A 20,556-nucleotide genomic window follows, 5' to 3' on the forward strand; every position below is an offset into this window, starting at 1 on the left:
ATTTTATCTATGATAACAAAAATGAATTTTGAATTATCATGTTGCGGTTGATTTCACATCTTGTGCAACTAATGGTTCAAAATTATTTGAAGCTGTTATAAGTTCTTTGAATATCATAGAGATTGATTTTTTTTTTTAGATAATACCAACATTTTTTTTGTGGTTTTTTATTCAGTACAGATTTCCATTCAGGAAAAGATTTATCATTTAAGTGGTCAAATCAATTAAGAATTGTAATAGTTTTTACTTCAACAACTTTACATTGTTTAACAAAAAATATATGATTGATATAAAAGAAAGGTAACAGAGCAACTAAAGCATATTCCACCTTTACATATAAAATTCAACTGAGGTTTCAAAACTAGAAAGTCAATTAAATTATTGGTTTCATTTCTGCATTTTTTTGTATATTGATACACTGACCATAATACTTTATCAAATACATTTATTGTAAAACACAACGTAATTAAATATATTATAAAAGACTGATGCACATGTGTACTTGTATTAACAATACCAATAAAGACATTATCAAGTGAATGCTGTCTATATCTTCAAATGATTAAATATATATTTGGTGTAATGAGACAGAATTAAACAAATGTACTGAATCTGTTATACAGTATTTAATGAAGTGACACACACTGCTGCATTTCAGTATTCTTAAAAAGTATTATTTTATATGTACAGTTGCAATGAGATCTTGAACAATGTAGTTTTTTGGTAAAGTCTTTTAAAGCTGGTGACAGTTTTGTAACTGTTCTGTTTGAATTTTGAAAGAAATCCAGAAATCTTGAATTTTGAACATATTGCAATTGACTTGTTTTATCAGTCTGTGATCTCAACACTTGGGTTAAAATCTATGAAGCTAATGGCTATAAATTAAAAAAGAAACATGGCAATGTAAAAAAAAATATGTAGTCTAAGAATGGATTGCCAGTGAGAATGGGTTGTGAGTGATATTCAATAAAGCTTACAGCATACTCATCATCTATTGTCTCACTTGGACTATCTGAAGGCAGCATTTAGCTACTATGAAAATTGAACTGAAAATGTTTCCCTGTAAAATCACAGAACTAATGAGAGAATACTTCATTGTTCTTGACATCATTTGGTACAAAGTTTCTTCTTTGACATTACTGGACCACATATGCTTTTGATGATAAAAGAGAACTGTTAAGTTCATACTGTAACTGTTACTTTATGTTAATATGTTATGTACTTTTTGATTCTTGGAAACACTTGCCATACAACAAAAAAGGAAACATTTTCAGCAGATGGATCTACATGAGCTGCACCAAATGTACTTACATGGCAGTTTTGAAGAATATTTCTTATGTTATCTTGTAATAATTATGGAAATATCAAATGGGTAGCCACATCACTCATCCTTTCAGATGATGCGATTTCTTCCTGTGGAGTATTTGAAACTTAAGTATCCAGTGCACAGTACACCATACAATGCAACAGTTGAAACATTGAAACCAGATTGCTATGAAAACTTTTAGTTCATAATATTCTGCCGACTAATATAAGAAGATATTACTAATTCAATTACGTCTAGCTAGCTCTCCTCCATTATGATTCCTATGAGATTTGCTGGTTGAAAATATTACAAAACCTTGTGTGTTCTTGGGTGTAAACTACAAAAGTTAGCGATATTATTGATCTTTACTATATCACTCAGGTGATATACACCTGTAAATATGTTACAGGTGTACAATATTTACAATATATGTAAATATATTACATTACATTCTGGTATAAAGTGAGTATTTATAATTAATATGTAATATATTGTATTATGTAATGACAAGTAATTAATTTTTTTGACTGAGTTGATATTTGCTGATTTCTTCTTATCAGTACTTTTCCTTGTTATAAGTTGATAAAAATGATATTACAATATAATTTAAATTTGAAAATTTATTCATTTAGTTATTTTATTACAACATTATTAATAAAAATAAAAAAAAATAAGTTACAATTGGTTTTTAGGTTATCTTGTTAAGAGTTCTTCAAAAGTATGTATATTTTAAATATATATGATATCTGTATAGTGTGAAAATGAATATTGGTGAGATTATCTGGCTTATAGTCTTAAATTATAAAAAATAGTTCTTTCAGTGTAAATGTTTTATATAATTATGCACAACTAATTAAACTCAATCTTTTTGTCTTCATAGTCATGATTTATCCTCACTGTCCTCAAATGGCTGCACACAAAAAAAAGTATTCATTCATAAAAATTTACTGCTATAAGAATTCTTAAGAGTAACAATAAATTAAATTCATCTGTGTTACTAAAGTATTAAAAGCCATATGATTGCTGCTTTTATTTTTTATTTGTTTATTCAAATCATTTATTGTGATGTACTTTGTAATAGGTTTAAAAACTTATTGAAATTTGAAAAAAAATTTTTTTTTTTTTGGAATGAATCATTCCAGAATTACATAACATAATGTTTATAGAAATGGTAATTCTTAAGTTATCAGATGTTCTGAGGCAGTGAAAAACAATGGTGAGGATGTGATCAAAGGATCATGCATGAATTTATGTTTTTATCAAGTGCCTCATGTTAGGTTATCCAATATATTAAGTTAACCAATATTATATTATATTAGGTAACCAATATATACATTATATTAGGTTAACCAATATATTTATACAATGAACATTGAAAAGGTGTATTTTATATTCTATCAGTTGGTTCCAGAAATCTCTTAAGTTTAAACCCTGGAACAATAAAATTATCAATAGACATACTGATAACAAAAAAATCACATGTTAAATTTACTAACATGACCTAGATCACACATAATCTTTGAAAACATTCTCAGTGTTGTTTCCAACTCCCTCAGAATTCCTAGTTGTGGTAATACCGCATACAACAAATAGGTTACAGATTAAAACATTGTTAATTGATGATATTTGTAATTTTGACCATAGAAATAAACTTAAATAAAGTAATTGAATTTTTTGCAGCATATATAATTAAGCATTAACCATGTGAATTAGCATAGATATATACTGTAAACATATTATACAAATTTACATTATTTACCTTTTGTTTATGTGCATTTTGTTTGGTTAAAAAGTAAGGAAACTTGCTTACTTTAGAAGGTTACTTTTAACCTATAATATCGTAGGTTAATACTCATACTGTAATTTAAAAAAAATATATATATTTAATTTTTTTAGTTACTTTCTTATTATTTGAAATGATAATATTTGGGAGAAGCAATTTTGTAAATTAATTTTCAAGCACCTTTTATTTATTGGTTTTTTATGGAACAATTAAGTGTACAATTGTTCAAGACATCCCATCATTTAATTACAAGATATGCCAGTAAAAGAATGTCAATGGCAATTAACCATGAATGTAGTCACAAAATATGTGGTTGTTTTTTGTTTTTTTCTTTACATGATTTTTATGTATTTAAAAAAAAGGGACATTTATTTGTAGCATGATGGTATGTTTTAAATCATTTGTTCTCAAAGTGCATGATAATACCCCCTAGTGGGCGCTGGAGGACTTCGGGAGAGGGGGGGTCAGGAGAAGGTCCACAGAAAATTGGGGGCATTCAGGTGGTCTAGGAAGGTGATGGCTGATTAAAAAAAAAAGCAAAAATTATATTTTCCTGATATTTGAAACTAAATTATACCTACTACATTAGTACAAAAAATTAAAGAGACACTTATATTTTATGATAAAAAATGGTTGTATTCAAACTACTTTAACTTTGCAACCAGGAGGTTTAGAGAGTAGAATAAAAAAATAATAAAGCTTGACTGCTCTACGTTTTGACAGTATACTTCAGATTTCAAAAATCATCAAATTAAAAAAAAATTAGTGAGAAGAAAAGTCTTAAAAATTTTAAAGTTTTTCTTTGTATTTGATTGAGCGCATCGGGGAAACAAGATTTTTTTCAGTAATCTGCATTAAAATTGTTTAAAAGCTTCAGACTTAAGCTTTAATCTCATTTTTATATATCTCTCTATGATTTTTCTGAACCAAAATATTCCACTTTAAAAAGTCCACTTTTGTCTTTAATGTGCTATTTCTCCCGATTTAAGCAATGTATTGATAAATATGGAAATTAATCGGTTTTGATCTAGCTTTTAACGACAAATTGTGAAGTCTTTAATGTAGTGTTGCAGTTTCTGGCTTCTGTTCATTTTGTGTTGAGGTATTGAAATCTTTTAAGTATAATTATTTAAAGATTATTTAATCTTAAAAAGTAATAAAGTATTGGTTATCACTGGAACCCAAGATCATGTTACAGTCCCAATCATTAAAAATTTCAATATCTCAACACAAAATGAACAAAATCTAAAAACTGCAACACTACATTAAGAGCGTATCTTAAAATAATAATAATTAAATAGCAATTGCAATTATTTTTAACAAATAGTAAGTTTAAAAATTTTGGGGGATGCTAGAAAATCTTCGATTCTCAATGTGGTTGGTGGGCGAAAAAGTTTGAAATCAATGTTTTAAATAATCCATTTGATGGGAAGTAACTGTCCATTAATTAGAAATGTCTTGTGTAATCAGACTTGAGAAATCAAAGTGTATGTGGTAACTTTGGAAACCTAGCAAAAATGACTGGGCTATTCACATTGTAAATTTGTAACCACAATATCAGACGCCTACTAATAATGTGTGAAATAAAGTTAACAAAATAAGTTAAGTTAAATAATTATTTTCTTTTTTTTTGTAATTCATATAAAGTATAAAAATTTGTTCAAGATCCACATTTCAACCTAAAAAAATGTACAAGTAAATGATCCTGATAAACTTAATGACAATTTTAAAATGTAACTCAGCAGATATTGAATACTAAATATTTTCAGCTAGAATAGTTTTTTAACATATTCATTTTTTATTTTACTGATCACCAATATCAGACATTCTTTATTTTACTGATCATCAATAACAGACATTCAAAAAACATAATATAATTTAAAAATTTACAATTTTTACTCTAACTCAGCCAGTAGCAAGAAGTCTACTAAAAGAAAACAAGAACACAGTAAAGTGGTTTGGAGTAGGAGGATACCTGCAGCAAATGGATCTTTGAATTATCATGCCTGGTTTTGAAGTAAGTCAAAGCCAAGTGTTGATTAAGTGTGATGAAAGCTGCTATTTTCATGTTTAGTAAAAGAAAGTTTAGCAGTAGGAAACATTAAAGACTGTTTTCAATAAAATTAAATAAATTTAAAAAAAGTATATAATAGCCTAAGGAAAAAAGTAATTCTAAACTTATTAAAAAACTACATGTAATATGTCTCTAACTGCATGAATTGTTGTAAATGTACTGGGAAAAAAATTGTATATATGAAATAAATAAATTTACTACTCCTGATTCAAAACTTTTTTATTCTCTATATTACTATTACCACAGCCATTATCCTTAATGTTTAATATTGGTGTTCATTTTCTTCAGTCGGGAAAAACAGATCCTGTAAAATATCAATATTTATGTCTCACTTATTTTTCTAGACTTTGTCTTTTATTACAATTCTTTAATTGAAATAACAATTATCTCTGTAGACTTAATATTTACCAATTGGTTTTTCTAAATACTGTTTACAAAACTAATTTATCAAGTTAAAATGAACAAAGTTATTTAAAACAATTTTCTTTAAAAAACTATGCCAATATACTTGTGCCATAATCTCTGTACATGCATATTTCTTTAAATTCTTTGTAAAAAAATAGCAATTTCCTTAAAAAAAAGTATTAATGATTCTTAATATTCAAAGGAATATTCATTTTTATCATTTTACACCAACATATATATGTATTTTTTAAATTGAATAATAATTTTCTGAGAAACTGCCGCAGTCTTCACTTACCTCCCATGCATCAACAAATTTGTATAAAACTGAGAATCTAGTGTCTTTATATCCTGTTAGTTTTATTATTTTATGTTCTGACATATTTCCCTGTAAAATAATTCAGTGAAGGTTATTATAACAATATTTTTATTTTATTACATTTGTAACTTATAAACAGTTTATATTGTACAGTTAATTTCTGGTCATGAAAAACCACATTCACCCTTATATTTCTGATATAATTTTTTTCTAGAAAAATACTGTTTCTGAGTTATGATAAGTTCCAAATATTTCACTTTTCTTCTTTTGTTGTTAGAACATCAAAATTTTACGAACTTTTTAAATACTGTTTAAAATGTAATTTTTGGAAACCCGTAAAAGATTTATGAAAGTTCCTCCTTATGAGAGCAAAAAGCATCCATCATCCCAAAAAAGAAATGTCAAAAAACACTTCCAGAATTGCTTAAAAAGTTCTTTAAATTATTTATTTGTTATTTTATTATTTACATTCATTTTTTACCCTCAGCCTAATTATGGGGATTAAAATTTTAAGGTAAATTTTTGAATTTAGGTAAAAGCTCAAATTACATTTTCAGGTAAAACCTATAAACTGAATACAACACGGTTGATGGAAACAGAGAAATATCTGCTTTTGCCAAGGATTGCAGCAAGATTTTCACACAGGATAAACAACTTTTATGGCCTATTTATATAAACTTATTTGTTTAACATTTTGTAACCTATGGTTTCCCCTGAAGGTTATTTTATTAATAAAGGAAAGGAACTGACTATTAAAAAGTAATCTTTTTCTAAGGAAAACTGTCTTCTAGGCTTTATACAAACACACCAAACAATGGGAACATTATTGAATTCGAACCAGCATTTAGGCTTCTGATTACATTTAAATATAAAATGTTTTCACATAAGTAAAATTTATGAGAAATTTATAAAACAGTAGCTTGTTGTTGCATTCTAGTACTTGTTTGTTTTGTAAATGATTAAGTTATTTTACGATGGAGGGAAGCTCTAAAGGAAAATCTAAATGTAGAAACTTATTTACACATGTAAATTTTTAAGCTTTTTAAATTATTTTTTGGAAAAACTAATTTGAATGCAGATTAATTATGGAATGATCTATTTTTATATATGAATATATAGATTTACATCCTGGTCTGACATGTGTATAAATATTAACTTAAATGTAATTTATTTAAATTTAACTTCCTCTTGATTTGATAGAATTAAATATAATAAGAAGACATATTTTACTTAAAAATATTATGTGACAATTCCCATTCATACACACATCATAAAAAATTCTCTTACATACCTATATATACTCTCTTACTTACCTATTACCCTCTTACTTATTTAAGAGAGCTGTTATTTATTCACATAACAATAAGATGGTATTAAATAATAAACTGGCATATATAAAAAATATAGTTTTACAAAATGGCTACAATAAATCTTATATTGATAACATTTACAGGGGATATTTAAAGAAGACATAATAAAAACACTACCCTTATTCTAGTGAATGGTTCTAAAAATTATGCTAAAAAATATATTTATACAATTAAACAAACAAAAACACAAATAAAATAGTGAATGTTTATAATAAAGAACAATATGCAATTGTATATAAACCTGTAGAAAATATTTCAAAAAAATTCTTTAATTACAGCACTAATTATATTTTTGACAAATTTAACTTAAGTGGCATATATAAATTTAAATGCATATACTGTGATGCTATGTATATATATATATATATATATATATATATATATATAGGTAAAACTGATAGATCATTTAAAGCAAGATTCCAGGAACATCTAAGAGCATTTAAAAATAAAAAGAAAAATTTTTTGATCATGACAGATCACTTGATTTCAAATGGACATAAAATTACAGATTTAGTAAATAATCTTAAAATATTAGAAATTTGTAACGTTAAAAACAAACTGGAGCATTTGGAGAAATATATTTATGAATATAAAAATTTCAATTTAATAAACCACCAGGTAAATTTTGAGCAGGATGAACTGGTAGGCCTGTGTAATAAAGAACATTTTTAATCAGTCATGACTTGGTTGACGAAGTAGCTCAATGCTAATTATAGTACTTTAATAACTGATGATGAATCTAAAGGATTTGAAAAGGCCTTATTAGATTGAAGGTAAGATCAATCTTGCTTTATATGTGTGTATCTGGTGATTTATAAATACTAAATATATATATTAAATCTAAGGTACGACCCATTTCTTAATTATTCATAAAAATTTATAATTGGATTTTTTAAATTATTAATTTCAAAACATGTACACAGTTATGAAGCTGCTCTGATGAAGGTTTTACCAGCTTCTCTTGATCTATCCAGGCAAATGCTAGGGCTATTTCTTTTTTTAATCTCTGGAGTAGGATATTTACAAATTCCTGATGTGATTTATAGACTGTATTGTGTACTGATCAGACAAAAAAAATATTTATTTATAATCTTCTATTATTATTATTATTTATAGTGTACAATACATTGCAATTCTGTAAAATGAGATGAGTGAAGAAAAAGCAAACAACCTCTCCATGTTACTTAATGATAATGTTTAATGTATTAAATAAAGAGTGTCCTGTACAAAACGCAATCCATCTATGTCAGTAGGTATATTTAAATAAAAATGTTTCTTGTCACTGTTTCTTGCAACTGTTTTCCCAGTTCAGTTGCATCAGTTTTCAGAGTGTGGGTTGATATTTAAAACTGCTTGTTCAATATTGTGACCTTCAGTTGCTCAAGTGTTCATGGTTTGTTGCTGTAAGGTTTTTCTTTGAGGTAACCCCAAAAAAAAGAATCTGGCGCAGACAAATCTGGAGATCTTGGTGGCTGTAAGCCATAACCAACTACTTGATCACCAAAGAATTCATTAATGAAATCATAAGTTGAATTGCATAGTGTGATGTTGCACCGTCATGTTGTTGTAACCAGCAGTATTGATCTTCCTCTTCCAAGAGTGCTATGAATTACAATAAAATATTCCGATGTTGTTCTGCAGTAATGGTGTATTTGAAGAAAAGAGGACCATAATTTTTTTTGTGATATTGTGCACCATATGCCCATTTTCTGCAAGTGCAATTGTCTTTCATCACACGCAAGGGGATTTTCAGTACTTCAAATCCTACTGTTATGGGTATTTATATGCCATCCAGATGGAATCACATCTCATCTATGAAAAAATCCAGTTCATCACATGAATACCCCACACACGAATCAACAAAACCAATGGCAATATTCTAGCTGTTCCATTTCAAACTTTATTCTTTTAACATTTAGTAAACAGAAAACAGAATTTTTATAAATCCATAATAGTACAACAGCAATTGTTATTACTATCAATACATTTATTACACATGTAGATTACATATTTTTCCATGTTTATGCAAAGGTGAAATAATCATGCTCAGCAATTAAATCTGTAGCATAAATATATGAAATGGCAAAAAATGTTCATCAGTAAAAGGTGACAGAATGTTGGCAAAAAAATTAAAATTAATCTACTGATTATTTATCATAACTGACCCATTTAAAACATTTTATTTTGATTGAAATATGTACATAGGCTTACCTACTTTACATAGGGTTGGTTAATTTGTAAGATAGGACATTTTTAGTATCATTTATAATGATAAAATAAGACTTCAATAAACAATTTAATAAGTATTTCTTCAAATGTATACATTCATTAATACTTTTACTGTTTTAAAGTTTCTGGTACTTTTTTTAAAAATGGAGTTACTAAATGAATAACTAACTAATTTTTGTTTTTTAACAGTTTTTACTAATCGTACCATTAATTGAGGTTTAAAATACCTGAATCAAAATCATCAGTTAATTAATCACAGATTTTTTCTATTTGTTAGATTAAATAAAACATGCTGATTTAGAGATTTATAATGATGTAAATGAAATCTTACCGATACAATTTCTAATTGAGTTTCGTTTACTTTTAATAATCCTTGAATGTAGCTAAGAACCTGTTTATTACTATTCTTTCCAAACCCGAGGGAGTTGACATCAATTGTTACTACTTGTTTATTCATATCTGAAAAAAAATAATAAAAATCAAAAAAATATTTTTCTGATATTGTTTGTCAGTATTCTTGTCTATTAGTAATAGTTGTTAAATTTACAATACAATCATGATTTTTTTGCAGAATATGTTGGTATGAATCAGAATATTCTGTTTTTGAAGATTTACTTTTTGAAATCCACTCTTTTAACTAAATATCAGAAAAATAAACTGATTTATGATTAAATGTTTAAATCTCTCTTGAAAACTGAAAAAATGGCCAGAGAACATGATGGATTTAATTAATGTAATTATTTTTAGCCTGTAACGTAGACTAATATAACTTAGTAGATTACTAGTAAATCTATTAAATCCTAGTAAAGACTTTTACATGGATTTGAACACTAGATCATGGATACCAGTGTTCTTTGGTGGTTGGGTTTCAATTAACCACACACCTCAGTAATGGTCGACCTGAGACTGCACAAGACTACACTTCAATTACATTCATACATAGCATCCTCATTCATCCTCTGAAGTAATACCTTACGGTGGTTCCGGAGGCTAAAGAGAAAAAGAGACAAGTACTAACAGTGTCAGTAATTAACAATAGTAGATAAGTAAGTAAATAAATATTACAGAAATAAAAATACTAAAAAAACTTTACCCTAGAATTACAAATTGCGACATGACTTCTATCATTTTTTTAGTGTAATTAATGAAATAGTGAAATACTTATTTTCTTAAGAAAAATAAATAAATCAGAAGTATTTTGCAGTTGAATTTTGTGCTTTTTTCTTCCACCTGCAATGTATTATATTTTACTCATACTTTGACAAAATAAAGAATATTATTTGAAGTTCTTCTTCTCTTTTGTCTATATGTGAAAGTTGTCATATCACTCCCACTCAATTATTTATGTTATTTAATGACCACTTTAAAGAAACACTTTAAATACTTATTATTATTATTATTTTTTTTTTACTTTTATTGCTATATTGTACTTAACACTGGTATTGTTAATTCTTAGTTTAAGGTTGATTTTAATAAATTAGGTATCAAAATGTGGTTTTATAACATCATGAAATACTGTAATAATAATATTTTTAAATTTTTTGAGAAAAAACATGCATATGCACACTTGCATATACATAAGTATTATTCATAATTAAACTTTATTGTAACATTTAAAATAAATAAATTTAATATTAATAGTGTGTGTATATAAAACAATAATTTCTCAGCATTAAAATAATGTTTAATAACATAATCTTAAAATTTATTTACCAGTTACTTCATTTCTTAATGACTTTGGCTTCACTCTTACACGGATATATATCTCTGTTCCATTCCTGGATACAAATTTGTAGTAACAGTTGTTATTTTCTTTTGATGCTAAAGCTATTCTCTCCTGAAATATGTTTTCATTTATTTCATATTTTCCTACAAATGAGTGATGATAATATTATTTTACAAATATATTTTTTCTCATTATAAATTTATAAAATGATAATTATAACAAAATACATTCTTTTATATTATTTTAACTTTTTTTCGTTGGTAGTTTAAGTATTTCAAAAGTTAATTTATACATTTAAAATTATTAGTTATAAGATTGAACAGGAATAAAATATTTCTGCCAGTATTTGTAAAAGCATTTCGTTTATCAGAATCAATAATTAATTGCGAGAGATGTAATGGTTCTTTTGGTAGAGGAACACATTTTTCTCAATGAACACATCTTTCATGAAAGTGACAAGAATACTGATTTAGTGAAGCATTAGTTTTCTGAAAAGTTTCCAATTATTCCTTTCATCACCAAAATATGAACTCTTATCGTAAAATATTGGGAATAGGCTCTGTTGAAGACGCTGCTCGAAGTGGAAGACTACCTAAACTAAACAAATAAAAGCTACTTGATATTTTGGATGCTACGGCTGAAAGTCCAACAATGCATAAGTTGGCACAGCAGCAAGATATCATTATAAATTCTAGACTTGCTACCGCACGTAATAATGCAAGAAAAGAACTAGAAATTTTCTCCTAAAAAGTAATGTCTGTTCATGTCAAAGTAATGTCTGTAACTATAAATCATGCCAAAAGACTAAATTATTGTCAATGGTTAAAACGTTCTATAGATCAAAATTCCGAAGGTATCATCGACATTACGTTCACAAAATACATGACTGTGGAAACTAACCCTCATCAATTACAAACAATCTATACAAAAAGCGAAAATTGAAGTCTGGGTTGGTGTGAGTAGGCCGCGCATTGTGAGTCCAATCTTTTTTGAAAATACAGCTACAGTGATTGTTATTGTGCTGTTTTAACAAACTTCATTAGCCAATTAACAGAACTGTAAATCAATCATGGTTGGCTCCAACAAGATGGCACCACAGTGCATACAGCAGGTGAATGACTTTTTTATGAAATGTCTTTTGTGAACATTCATTTAGAGGGTTTTGTGGCCTGCATGATCACCAGATCTGACCTCCCAATTGAAACATGTGTAGTGTTGTACTGATGGAGGAGGTCATTTTCAATGCCTTTATAAACTATTTCAGTTATTACAATATCTCTTTCTATAAAATAATGAAATAAAAATACAACATAATAATTAAGAAAGTTTCGTCATTACACTTCCATAATTTATGTACACAGTACGCACTGAAACATTTTAGAACACACTATTTTACATTTAGTTAAACATTATAATAAATAAATTTAATTGAGAAGATGGACTAAAAACTAAAAGTTATGGATTTTCATTTTTTTTCTTTAAATTTTTTAAGTTTTTACTTTTGGGCCAACTTAAAAAACCAAAATTGAAAGAATAAAAAAAATATTATTTAAAAAATTAATTGTACAGTTTTTTAAATTGATTCTATTAAGAAAAAAAAATTATGATCTGTGTTGGCAGATTATTTCTTTCATAAATAAATAATAGGAGTTCATAAAAAAAGCAGTTCTTATGTATACTCTTATATTTGCATATACAGATGATTCAGGATGAAAGGGAAATAATTTGGGAACTAATTCTAGAGACTGTAATAAGGAAAACGCTCACACAAACATATCTCCAAAAACTCTTTATTATCAAGTTATGGATAGCAATATATTTTTGCCGGATTTCAATCCTCCCTGGTGAAATGAGTTATAGTGAAATCTTTAAGGCGTTATATAAGCGGTAAACTAGATGCTTTCTTACTAATTTGACGTGAAAACAATAATAAATCCGGTCCCAGAACTGTCAACATAAAACATAAAAATTCAGATAAAAAACACGTTTTTTGTTTGAAGTACAATAACTTTATTAAATGAATAATAAATGTGTAAAATGTCTAATAAAAAACATGTAGAGAATATCATTTTGGGAGAATTGATGTAATAAAGTCTATGAAAAAAAAACACCCAGGACAAAACTTAACAGAAAACTGTTATGTATTTATAAAAATAATATTTTGAAAAATTAAAATATTTTTTTATTATGAAAGAACGAGCTTCAACAAAGTGATCATTAAAATACTCTTAATTTACTTTAAAAAAATACTAATTGTAGATTATATTGTATTAGATTACAATAAATGATCGAAAATTCCACCATTTGCATCATTAAACTTCTTGTTTCCTTTCATTTTCTGTTGCCAGCCTAATGATATCTTCATCTTCCTTAATGGGGGCAGCAGCTTTGAGAATGTGAGTGATCAGTTCATCACATGTGACTACCAACGTTTTACTTATATATCTCGTATTTCATCCATCCCCATGAACAGTAATCTAAGGGAGTAAGGTCCGGTGATCTAGGTGGCCAATTTACCAGTCCTTACGTCCAACCAATTTACCAGCAAATGTATTGAAGTACCATAAAGTTGATAATGCGTTTCAATTCGTGTCGCCAATGAGAATTTTCAAGCATTATAGGAAATTCATTGTTTAAAAATTCCAGATAATTTCTTTCCATGCCACATTGCTCTAGTATGAAAGGACCTATCAGATTGTCGATCATTCCACACTAAAAGTTCACCAAAAATCATTGCTGAAAATTTGATTCAACTACAGCATGTGAGTTCTTCAGACCACTGATGTGAATTCTGTGTATTGTTTATGCCATTAAAGTAAAAGCAGCTAGTCCGAAAATAGTATGAATGGAATTAAGTGGTAATTATTGTTAACTAATTGACAAAATGCAATCAACTGGCATGGCAACCAAGTTGGAGATGTTGAAATTTCTGAACATAATAAGGATGCAGTTCATTAGTTTGTAATGTTCTCCATCCTGTACTTTTGTGGAATGTTGAATCGTGTAAAAATTCGTTGGTGCTCGTTGCAGGACTAAGCAGTACCACCTTAAGAATTCTTTTCCTTTCATCACCATGTGACGGTTAGGATTACCAGTTGAAGTGCACCATTCTCACAAAGGTTATGACAAATTCTACAGAATATTTTATGGTTTGCAACTACTCATCTAGAATACCTACATTGGTATTCTTCCACGCAGATGGATTGCCATCGCAAAGACCGTACACAAAAATCATAGCAAATTCTGCATGGGTGAAGAGGCGCAGCATTTTTGGAAAAATGTTGGTACAGTTTTAGTAAGTTTAGAAAAAGTTTTGGTACAGTACAGAGTACAACAAACACAAAAATAACTACATGAACTTGATTCTCAAAAATAATTAAAGTCAAAATTTTGACAAAAAACAAATAATCCACCTAACGTTTATTGGTAACAAATAACCACAATTTTATAACAAAAATGAGTAGTATTCAAATTAATTTCAAAGTATACAATTAGTATAATCAAACTAATTTTTCAAGTCCAAATTTATATTAGTAAAGCAGTTTTTAAATTTTAGAAACTCATAACATTTTTCTAAATTTTCTTTATAATAATAAAAGGTGATTTTGTTTTTTTATATACCTTATTACATCAATTTTCTTTGAACAAATTCTTACAAGCTTTGATAATAGAATTTACGTATTTATTAGTCCTTTAATCAATCTATTGTACTTCAAACCTAAAAAACATATTTTCCTTAACAGAATTTTTTGTTTTACTTTGGATATCAAAACTACATTTTTCCCTGAGCGCAGAACGAGGTGTTGTTATCAGGGCCCGGACACAAAATTACATTAGTAAATAATTATAAATTAAAATTTATCTCAAAAATAAAACAGATCTAAAATGCTTATTAAGTAAGCCGGAAACAGTTCTGGGACCTGGTTTATTTGATTTTTCAGGTCAAAATACATGAGAAACCATCAAGTTTATTGCTTATAAACACCTTAAAAATTTCAGTATGATCTCTTTTCACCGACAGATATATGTTTATTATGAACCTTTTTCATTATTTCACACTGCAGAATCAGTTCCCACATTATTTCTCTTTCCTCCTGAATCACTCTATATGTGTATATAAACCTAATCAAAAACCTAAGTTTGCAATTAAATGATCAAAATTAAATGATAAAGTAAGTTTTTATTACTTACCTCACACAACATAGCATCATTTTCAATGGTAACTTCATTGTTAATTGTTTAAATTTAAAATACGAGTTAAAATATTGTACATTATTATGAAGAAGTATGTGATCAGATAGTTAATTTTATATTTATCATTTTATTTCAGTATAGTAATCCATAATTAACACTAAACAATAATATAGTTTGTTTTAGTGATTATATACACTACAATGTATTTTGTTTCATATTTTCAAATTCACGTCATGTGTTTCATTAATTTATTTTATCTTTTACTGTTTTGCCAAGTTTTTTCCTTGGTCGGACAATGAGAACTGCTTTAAGTTATAAACTTCAGTAAACAAACAAGGTCCAATTCAGAAATAATTCATGTTTAATTACTTACTACAAATGATTTTCAGTCATCTTTTTCCAACTATCTTCTGGGTAGTGTTGCCGTTCTTATTTTGGCATCAGCTGTAATTACTGCTGACAGTTTTTTTTTTTTAATTAGGCATACATATATTTAGAATATGATTGTAAAGAGTACTATATTAGAAGTTTTTTGGTTTCAATTTTTTAATATATCATTCTTTATTTATCAATTGTTATCAATGTTTAAACAATTTTACATTGTTTAATATAAAATTCAAACTGTCATGTTAAGCTAACTTGATAGAACTTTTATTTTTTAATATTGTTTTCAGATGACAAGGATGAGTTTAGGTGTAATTTGAGATGTGAATAAGAGTTTTCACTATTGTTAGATTTTTATGTGTTTTGAAAGTATGTTTTAATTAATTTATTTTATGTGATTGAAGGGTCAAGAAAATTTATATGTTTATAGCATTTGTATTCAGCTGTAAAGTTCTGCACTGTATTTTCTTTATGTATGTTAATAGTTATTTATTATTAATATTATTTATTATTATTATCTTCTATTATCATGCTATAATAAATATCATCTAAATAAATGTCATTGACATAATAGTGCCCAATATATTATTTTATGAGCACATTTATTGTTGGAAAATATGTATGTTTGTTGAAGTGTTGCAGGAAGGTTTCAGTTTCTATGGTAGAAATATAAGAATGTACAGAAGGCTAAGGTTGTGTGTATATTTTTTGAAAACGTAAAATAATTTTGTGTATAATATTAACTTTCAAATCCACATCCACACATGCATACATGTATATCCTTGAATTTACTAAAATAAGCTATACTTTATAAAATCAATAAATATTATTTTCTTCAGTTGCCTTAAATCAAGCAAATATATGTATAATAAACCTTATAGCACTCTCTCAATGCAGAGAAAAGTAAATTACATTTTAAATAACATTAGAAATAATCTATAAAATTAATTTCTTCTGTCAAACTCATTCTAAACAAATACATGAATATATATATATATATATATATATATATATGTAATTACAAAACATACACATGCATTATATGTACTACATGTACATAATGTAATGTTCCAAAACGCACGCGTGCACACACACACACACACACACACATATATATATATATATTACAAAATTACTAGTCTAGATAAAATATGTATAAAATGGTGATTTAAAATTGAGAAAGTTTTCAGACTAAATTTGAGTAAATAATTTTTTCTTCATTTTACATATTGTTATATATTTCTTTAGTTTACTGTTAATAAAATAATTTATAAAAAATAAAAATAAACACATTTCAACAAATAATAGTACTAAAACGTTACAAATAATTATTTTTTGAATTATTAACAATTTGGATCCTAGACATCTGTGATATTCATTGTCCCTGTATCCTGGAGCAGCTGGAAAGCAAAAACAGCTTGTGAGCTGTAAAACCATTCCATAAATATTTTATGTTCTTTGTCAAGATAATCAGAAAGAAGTTTTTGGAAAAGAGAAATTATGGAATTATTGTCAGATTTACCTGTGTAAATTTCAAATTGAAGTACATATGCGGTTGACGAATTACAAACAATATATAATTTTATGCCATATTTATCTGGCTTATTATTGTTTTTGTTATAAAAAATCATATCCTGGCTCTATATCCACATATCCCTTCATCAACTGTCAACTTTTCCCTTTGAGAAAAGCATGCTGGATACTCAGAAATCAAATGGTTCAAAAAGGCCTCAATTTGTGCTTAGTATACCATTTATAAGGTACATGGGTATTATCATTTTTCATGAAAATTAGCAAAAATCACAAAAAAAATCTCCTGGCATTACTAATGCTGGGTATGCAGTTTTTATAAATCCATTAGTTGACAAATAATCCCTTAGTTTTGGTTTTTAACTTTACATGTTTGCAAAACAATTAAAAGTAAATGTACACTTCGTGCAATCTGACAGTTGTTCAATTATCCCACAAGATATTTGTTTTCAATTTATTACCACTCTTCAATTTATCAGAGTAAGCTTTTGAATATTGTTGTTTCTGATTTAAATAATTTCATAATGGATTTGGGGAAAAAATTGAAAAAACATCAGTTGGTATAGACTGTTCCATATGATTTTCATTCTTACAGAATGAAAGTCTAGAGAGTCATGCTCATTGTGATAGTTTAATACACAAACATTTGTCAAACGAAACACAAGAGGAAAGTTCTCACTGTCTCATCTTGATATACGAGGAAGAAGAGTTACCGGAAGCTGTACTCATAAAATTTGATGACGAGACTCTTGGTCTTAGAATGAAAGGTGTGATGACTGAGTAGCCATTTCACCAGTTAGTACAACATTTCAAGCCATGAAGGAATACGGTGATGTCGAGCATAGAATGCTATCTCTAATATTAAGCTGGGTTGTAACTTTTCACAAACTGCAGGATACAACTCTTGACAGGAAAGTGATAGACCTTGGCAAGAAAAATTTTGCCAAGGGGCAGATTATTTCACTCTTAGCCAAGTTAAAACTTTAGAAGGCATTGTCTTGTCTAATTTGGGCCCAAATATGTAATATTAAATACAGCACATGATTAGAAAGCTCTGACAGAAATGATGAGGTTGCATATCCAATTTATAGGTTTCATTATTGCAAGTAGACATTTGAACAAGGTTAGTGAGTACCCGGTTAAAAAAAGTGATTATAGTAACTATAGAATATTGTTTATTGAAAAATTATAATACTAACTCGCTTCATACAGAGTGATGTCGGTTAGGAGCTTGTTGTATGACTATTTATTTAATATTGGGAAATTAGAATTTATTATTGCATAATATAAACATTTATATTATAATTTTGCAATTAGGAATAACACTATTTTTCAGCATTTTAAATAAATATTAAATATAGGTTTAATATTTATATGGAGTTAAGTGAAAAATAGCCATGAAAAAAAAGAATGATTGTTTGAATGAAAAGAAAAAAAGGAAGAAAATAAAGAAAGAAATGGCTTAAATATTTGTATGGAGACTAAACAACTATAATATACTGCTACTAATGTCCTAGTCATACAGGGAACAGAGCAACTCGGTAATGGTGTAATGGTCAGCGCGTAAGGGTGTTGAGCCGTTCGGTTTTTTTGTTATTTTTGCTAAGATTATCATCCGATTTGTTTAAGATGTATATGAAACCATTCCAAAGGTATACTTTTAATTAAAAAAAAAATATCAAAATCAATTTTCTGACGTTGGAGATATTACGTAACATACATTAAAAAAAACATAGTCTAATTGATAACTTCCTCTTTTTTTTTAAGTCAATTAAAAATCCTAGAAAACCATAGAATATTTCAATAGTTTAAAAATGTTAATAGATTGAATAGTTCACACATTTATTCTTCACAGTAAATGACATATTCATGTTCATTTTCATTGGGCAGTGAATTATACTTGCACAAAAAGAAAAGTGTTAAATGATTTTATAATTTCTTTGCCACTTTCTTTTCACTTAGCAACTAATACAATGAAGTTAGTGCTTATGTGATGTTAATGAACACATTTAGAAATATGTTCATATAATATCACAAAACCTTTACCCAAATATTAAAAAAAAAAATCAGTTTGTGTCATTTATGTTAGGTTTTAGAACATACATGCATTTTTAATAAAAGATCTAAACTACTTTTAATTTTTTACACAGCCAGGTTAAAAACTATTATTTATTTTCACTACATAATGCTAGTGGCGTAAAATGACAGCAGTTTCAGTGTATCCTATTAACGAACAATAAAATAATCTCTATATTTAATCCTTGATTATGTTATTGAAGTATTTAAATAAATATTTTTTGTAGTTATGCATTTACTTTCTGTTGGCTGAGTTGTTTTATTAACATTTTTATTAACTTACCTCAAGTTTTAGGTCTCGTGTATATGGATATAACTTTACTTCAGTATTTGTAGTTCTTTTAGTTGTATTTGTACTGTGTTTAAAATGTAAGGCTTTTGTTTTAACCTTATGAATAAGCATAGTTTTATTAAAAAATTGCATTGTAGAAAACGTTTTTTTCAGTTTTAAAATATTAGTAGTAGTTTTGTTAATTTTGGCATTTATGAATAATAGTGAAATGAAAAGAACTAATATCTTGATTATAAATTTCATATTGGAATCATAAGTAACTCTTAGATCAGAATTAATAATAATAATCATAAAGAAGCAAAGCATAGTTTTTTCTTTATTTTTATCTGCCATTATTACATAATAAATAAAATTTCTTATCTTTATTGCAGCAAATTTCAAAGTGAATCTTATCTTACTTCATTGTTTTTTAATTTATTCATAAAAGCAATTTTCTCATTGATCCCAAAATGAAAAAAATTTTGTATTTTATTTTTATTGGCTTAATAAAATATACATTTACAATATTTAAATTTTTATCATTGCTTAAAATAAATTTGGATACTAACAATTCTAAATAGAGTGTTTGAATGCACAAATGTTTTAAATGATGTGGAATTCTGACTGTACAAGTATACTAAAAATGCTAGCCTAGAGTAGTTCAATTGATTAGTATTTTTAATTAGGTGTGGTCATTTTATTTATATTTATAATTTATTCTTCTTATTTAAACACCAAGAATTTTGCATTTCTCATCTATGTTGAAACATTTCAGCTGATAAGAATAGTTTACTTGTGGATTAAAACTGCATATTTACAAAATAAATTATATTTATTAACAATCATACAGATTTTCACATTATTGTTAATACATTAATAATGATATTTCTTA

At 27.0% G+C, this 20,556-nt stretch overlaps 1 protein-coding gene across 2 annotated transcripts; it reads right to left on the reverse strand.

Annotated features, from left to right (window-relative positions):
* Nucleotides 1-2,010: 2,010 nt before the first annotated feature.
* Nucleotides 2,011-19,975, reverse strand: LOC142320969 (uncharacterized). Of its 2 annotated transcripts, none has more exons than XM_075358963.1 (5): nucleotides 19,677-19,975; nucleotides 11,197-11,320; nucleotides 9,815-9,942; nucleotides 5,864-5,953; nucleotides 2,011-2,216 (listed from the first exon to the last, which is right to left on the reverse strand). In XM_075358963.1, exons 1-5 carry the CDS (start codon nucleotides 19,926-19,928, stop codon nucleotides 2,187-2,189), a joined length of 624 nt encoding a protein of 207 aa, XP_075215078.1. In that variant the 5' UTR covers nucleotides 19,929-19,975; the 3' UTR covers nucleotides 2,011-2,186. The 2 variants fall into 2 exon arrangements, with proteins under 2 accessions (XP_075215078.1, XP_075215077.1); XM_075358962.1 differs by lacking the exon at nucleotides 2,011-2,216 and adding an exon at nucleotides 5,365-5,467.
* Nucleotides 19,976-20,556: the final 581 nt, after the last annotated feature.

Source organism: Lycorma delicatula, chromosome 3 (genome assembly GCF_047948215.1).
Source record: "Lycorma delicatula isolate Av1 chromosome 3, ASM4794821v1, whole genome shotgun sequence".
In the NCBI taxonomy this organism is placed as follows: domain Eukaryota; kingdom Metazoa; phylum Arthropoda; class Insecta; order Hemiptera; family Fulgoridae; genus Lycorma; species Lycorma delicatula.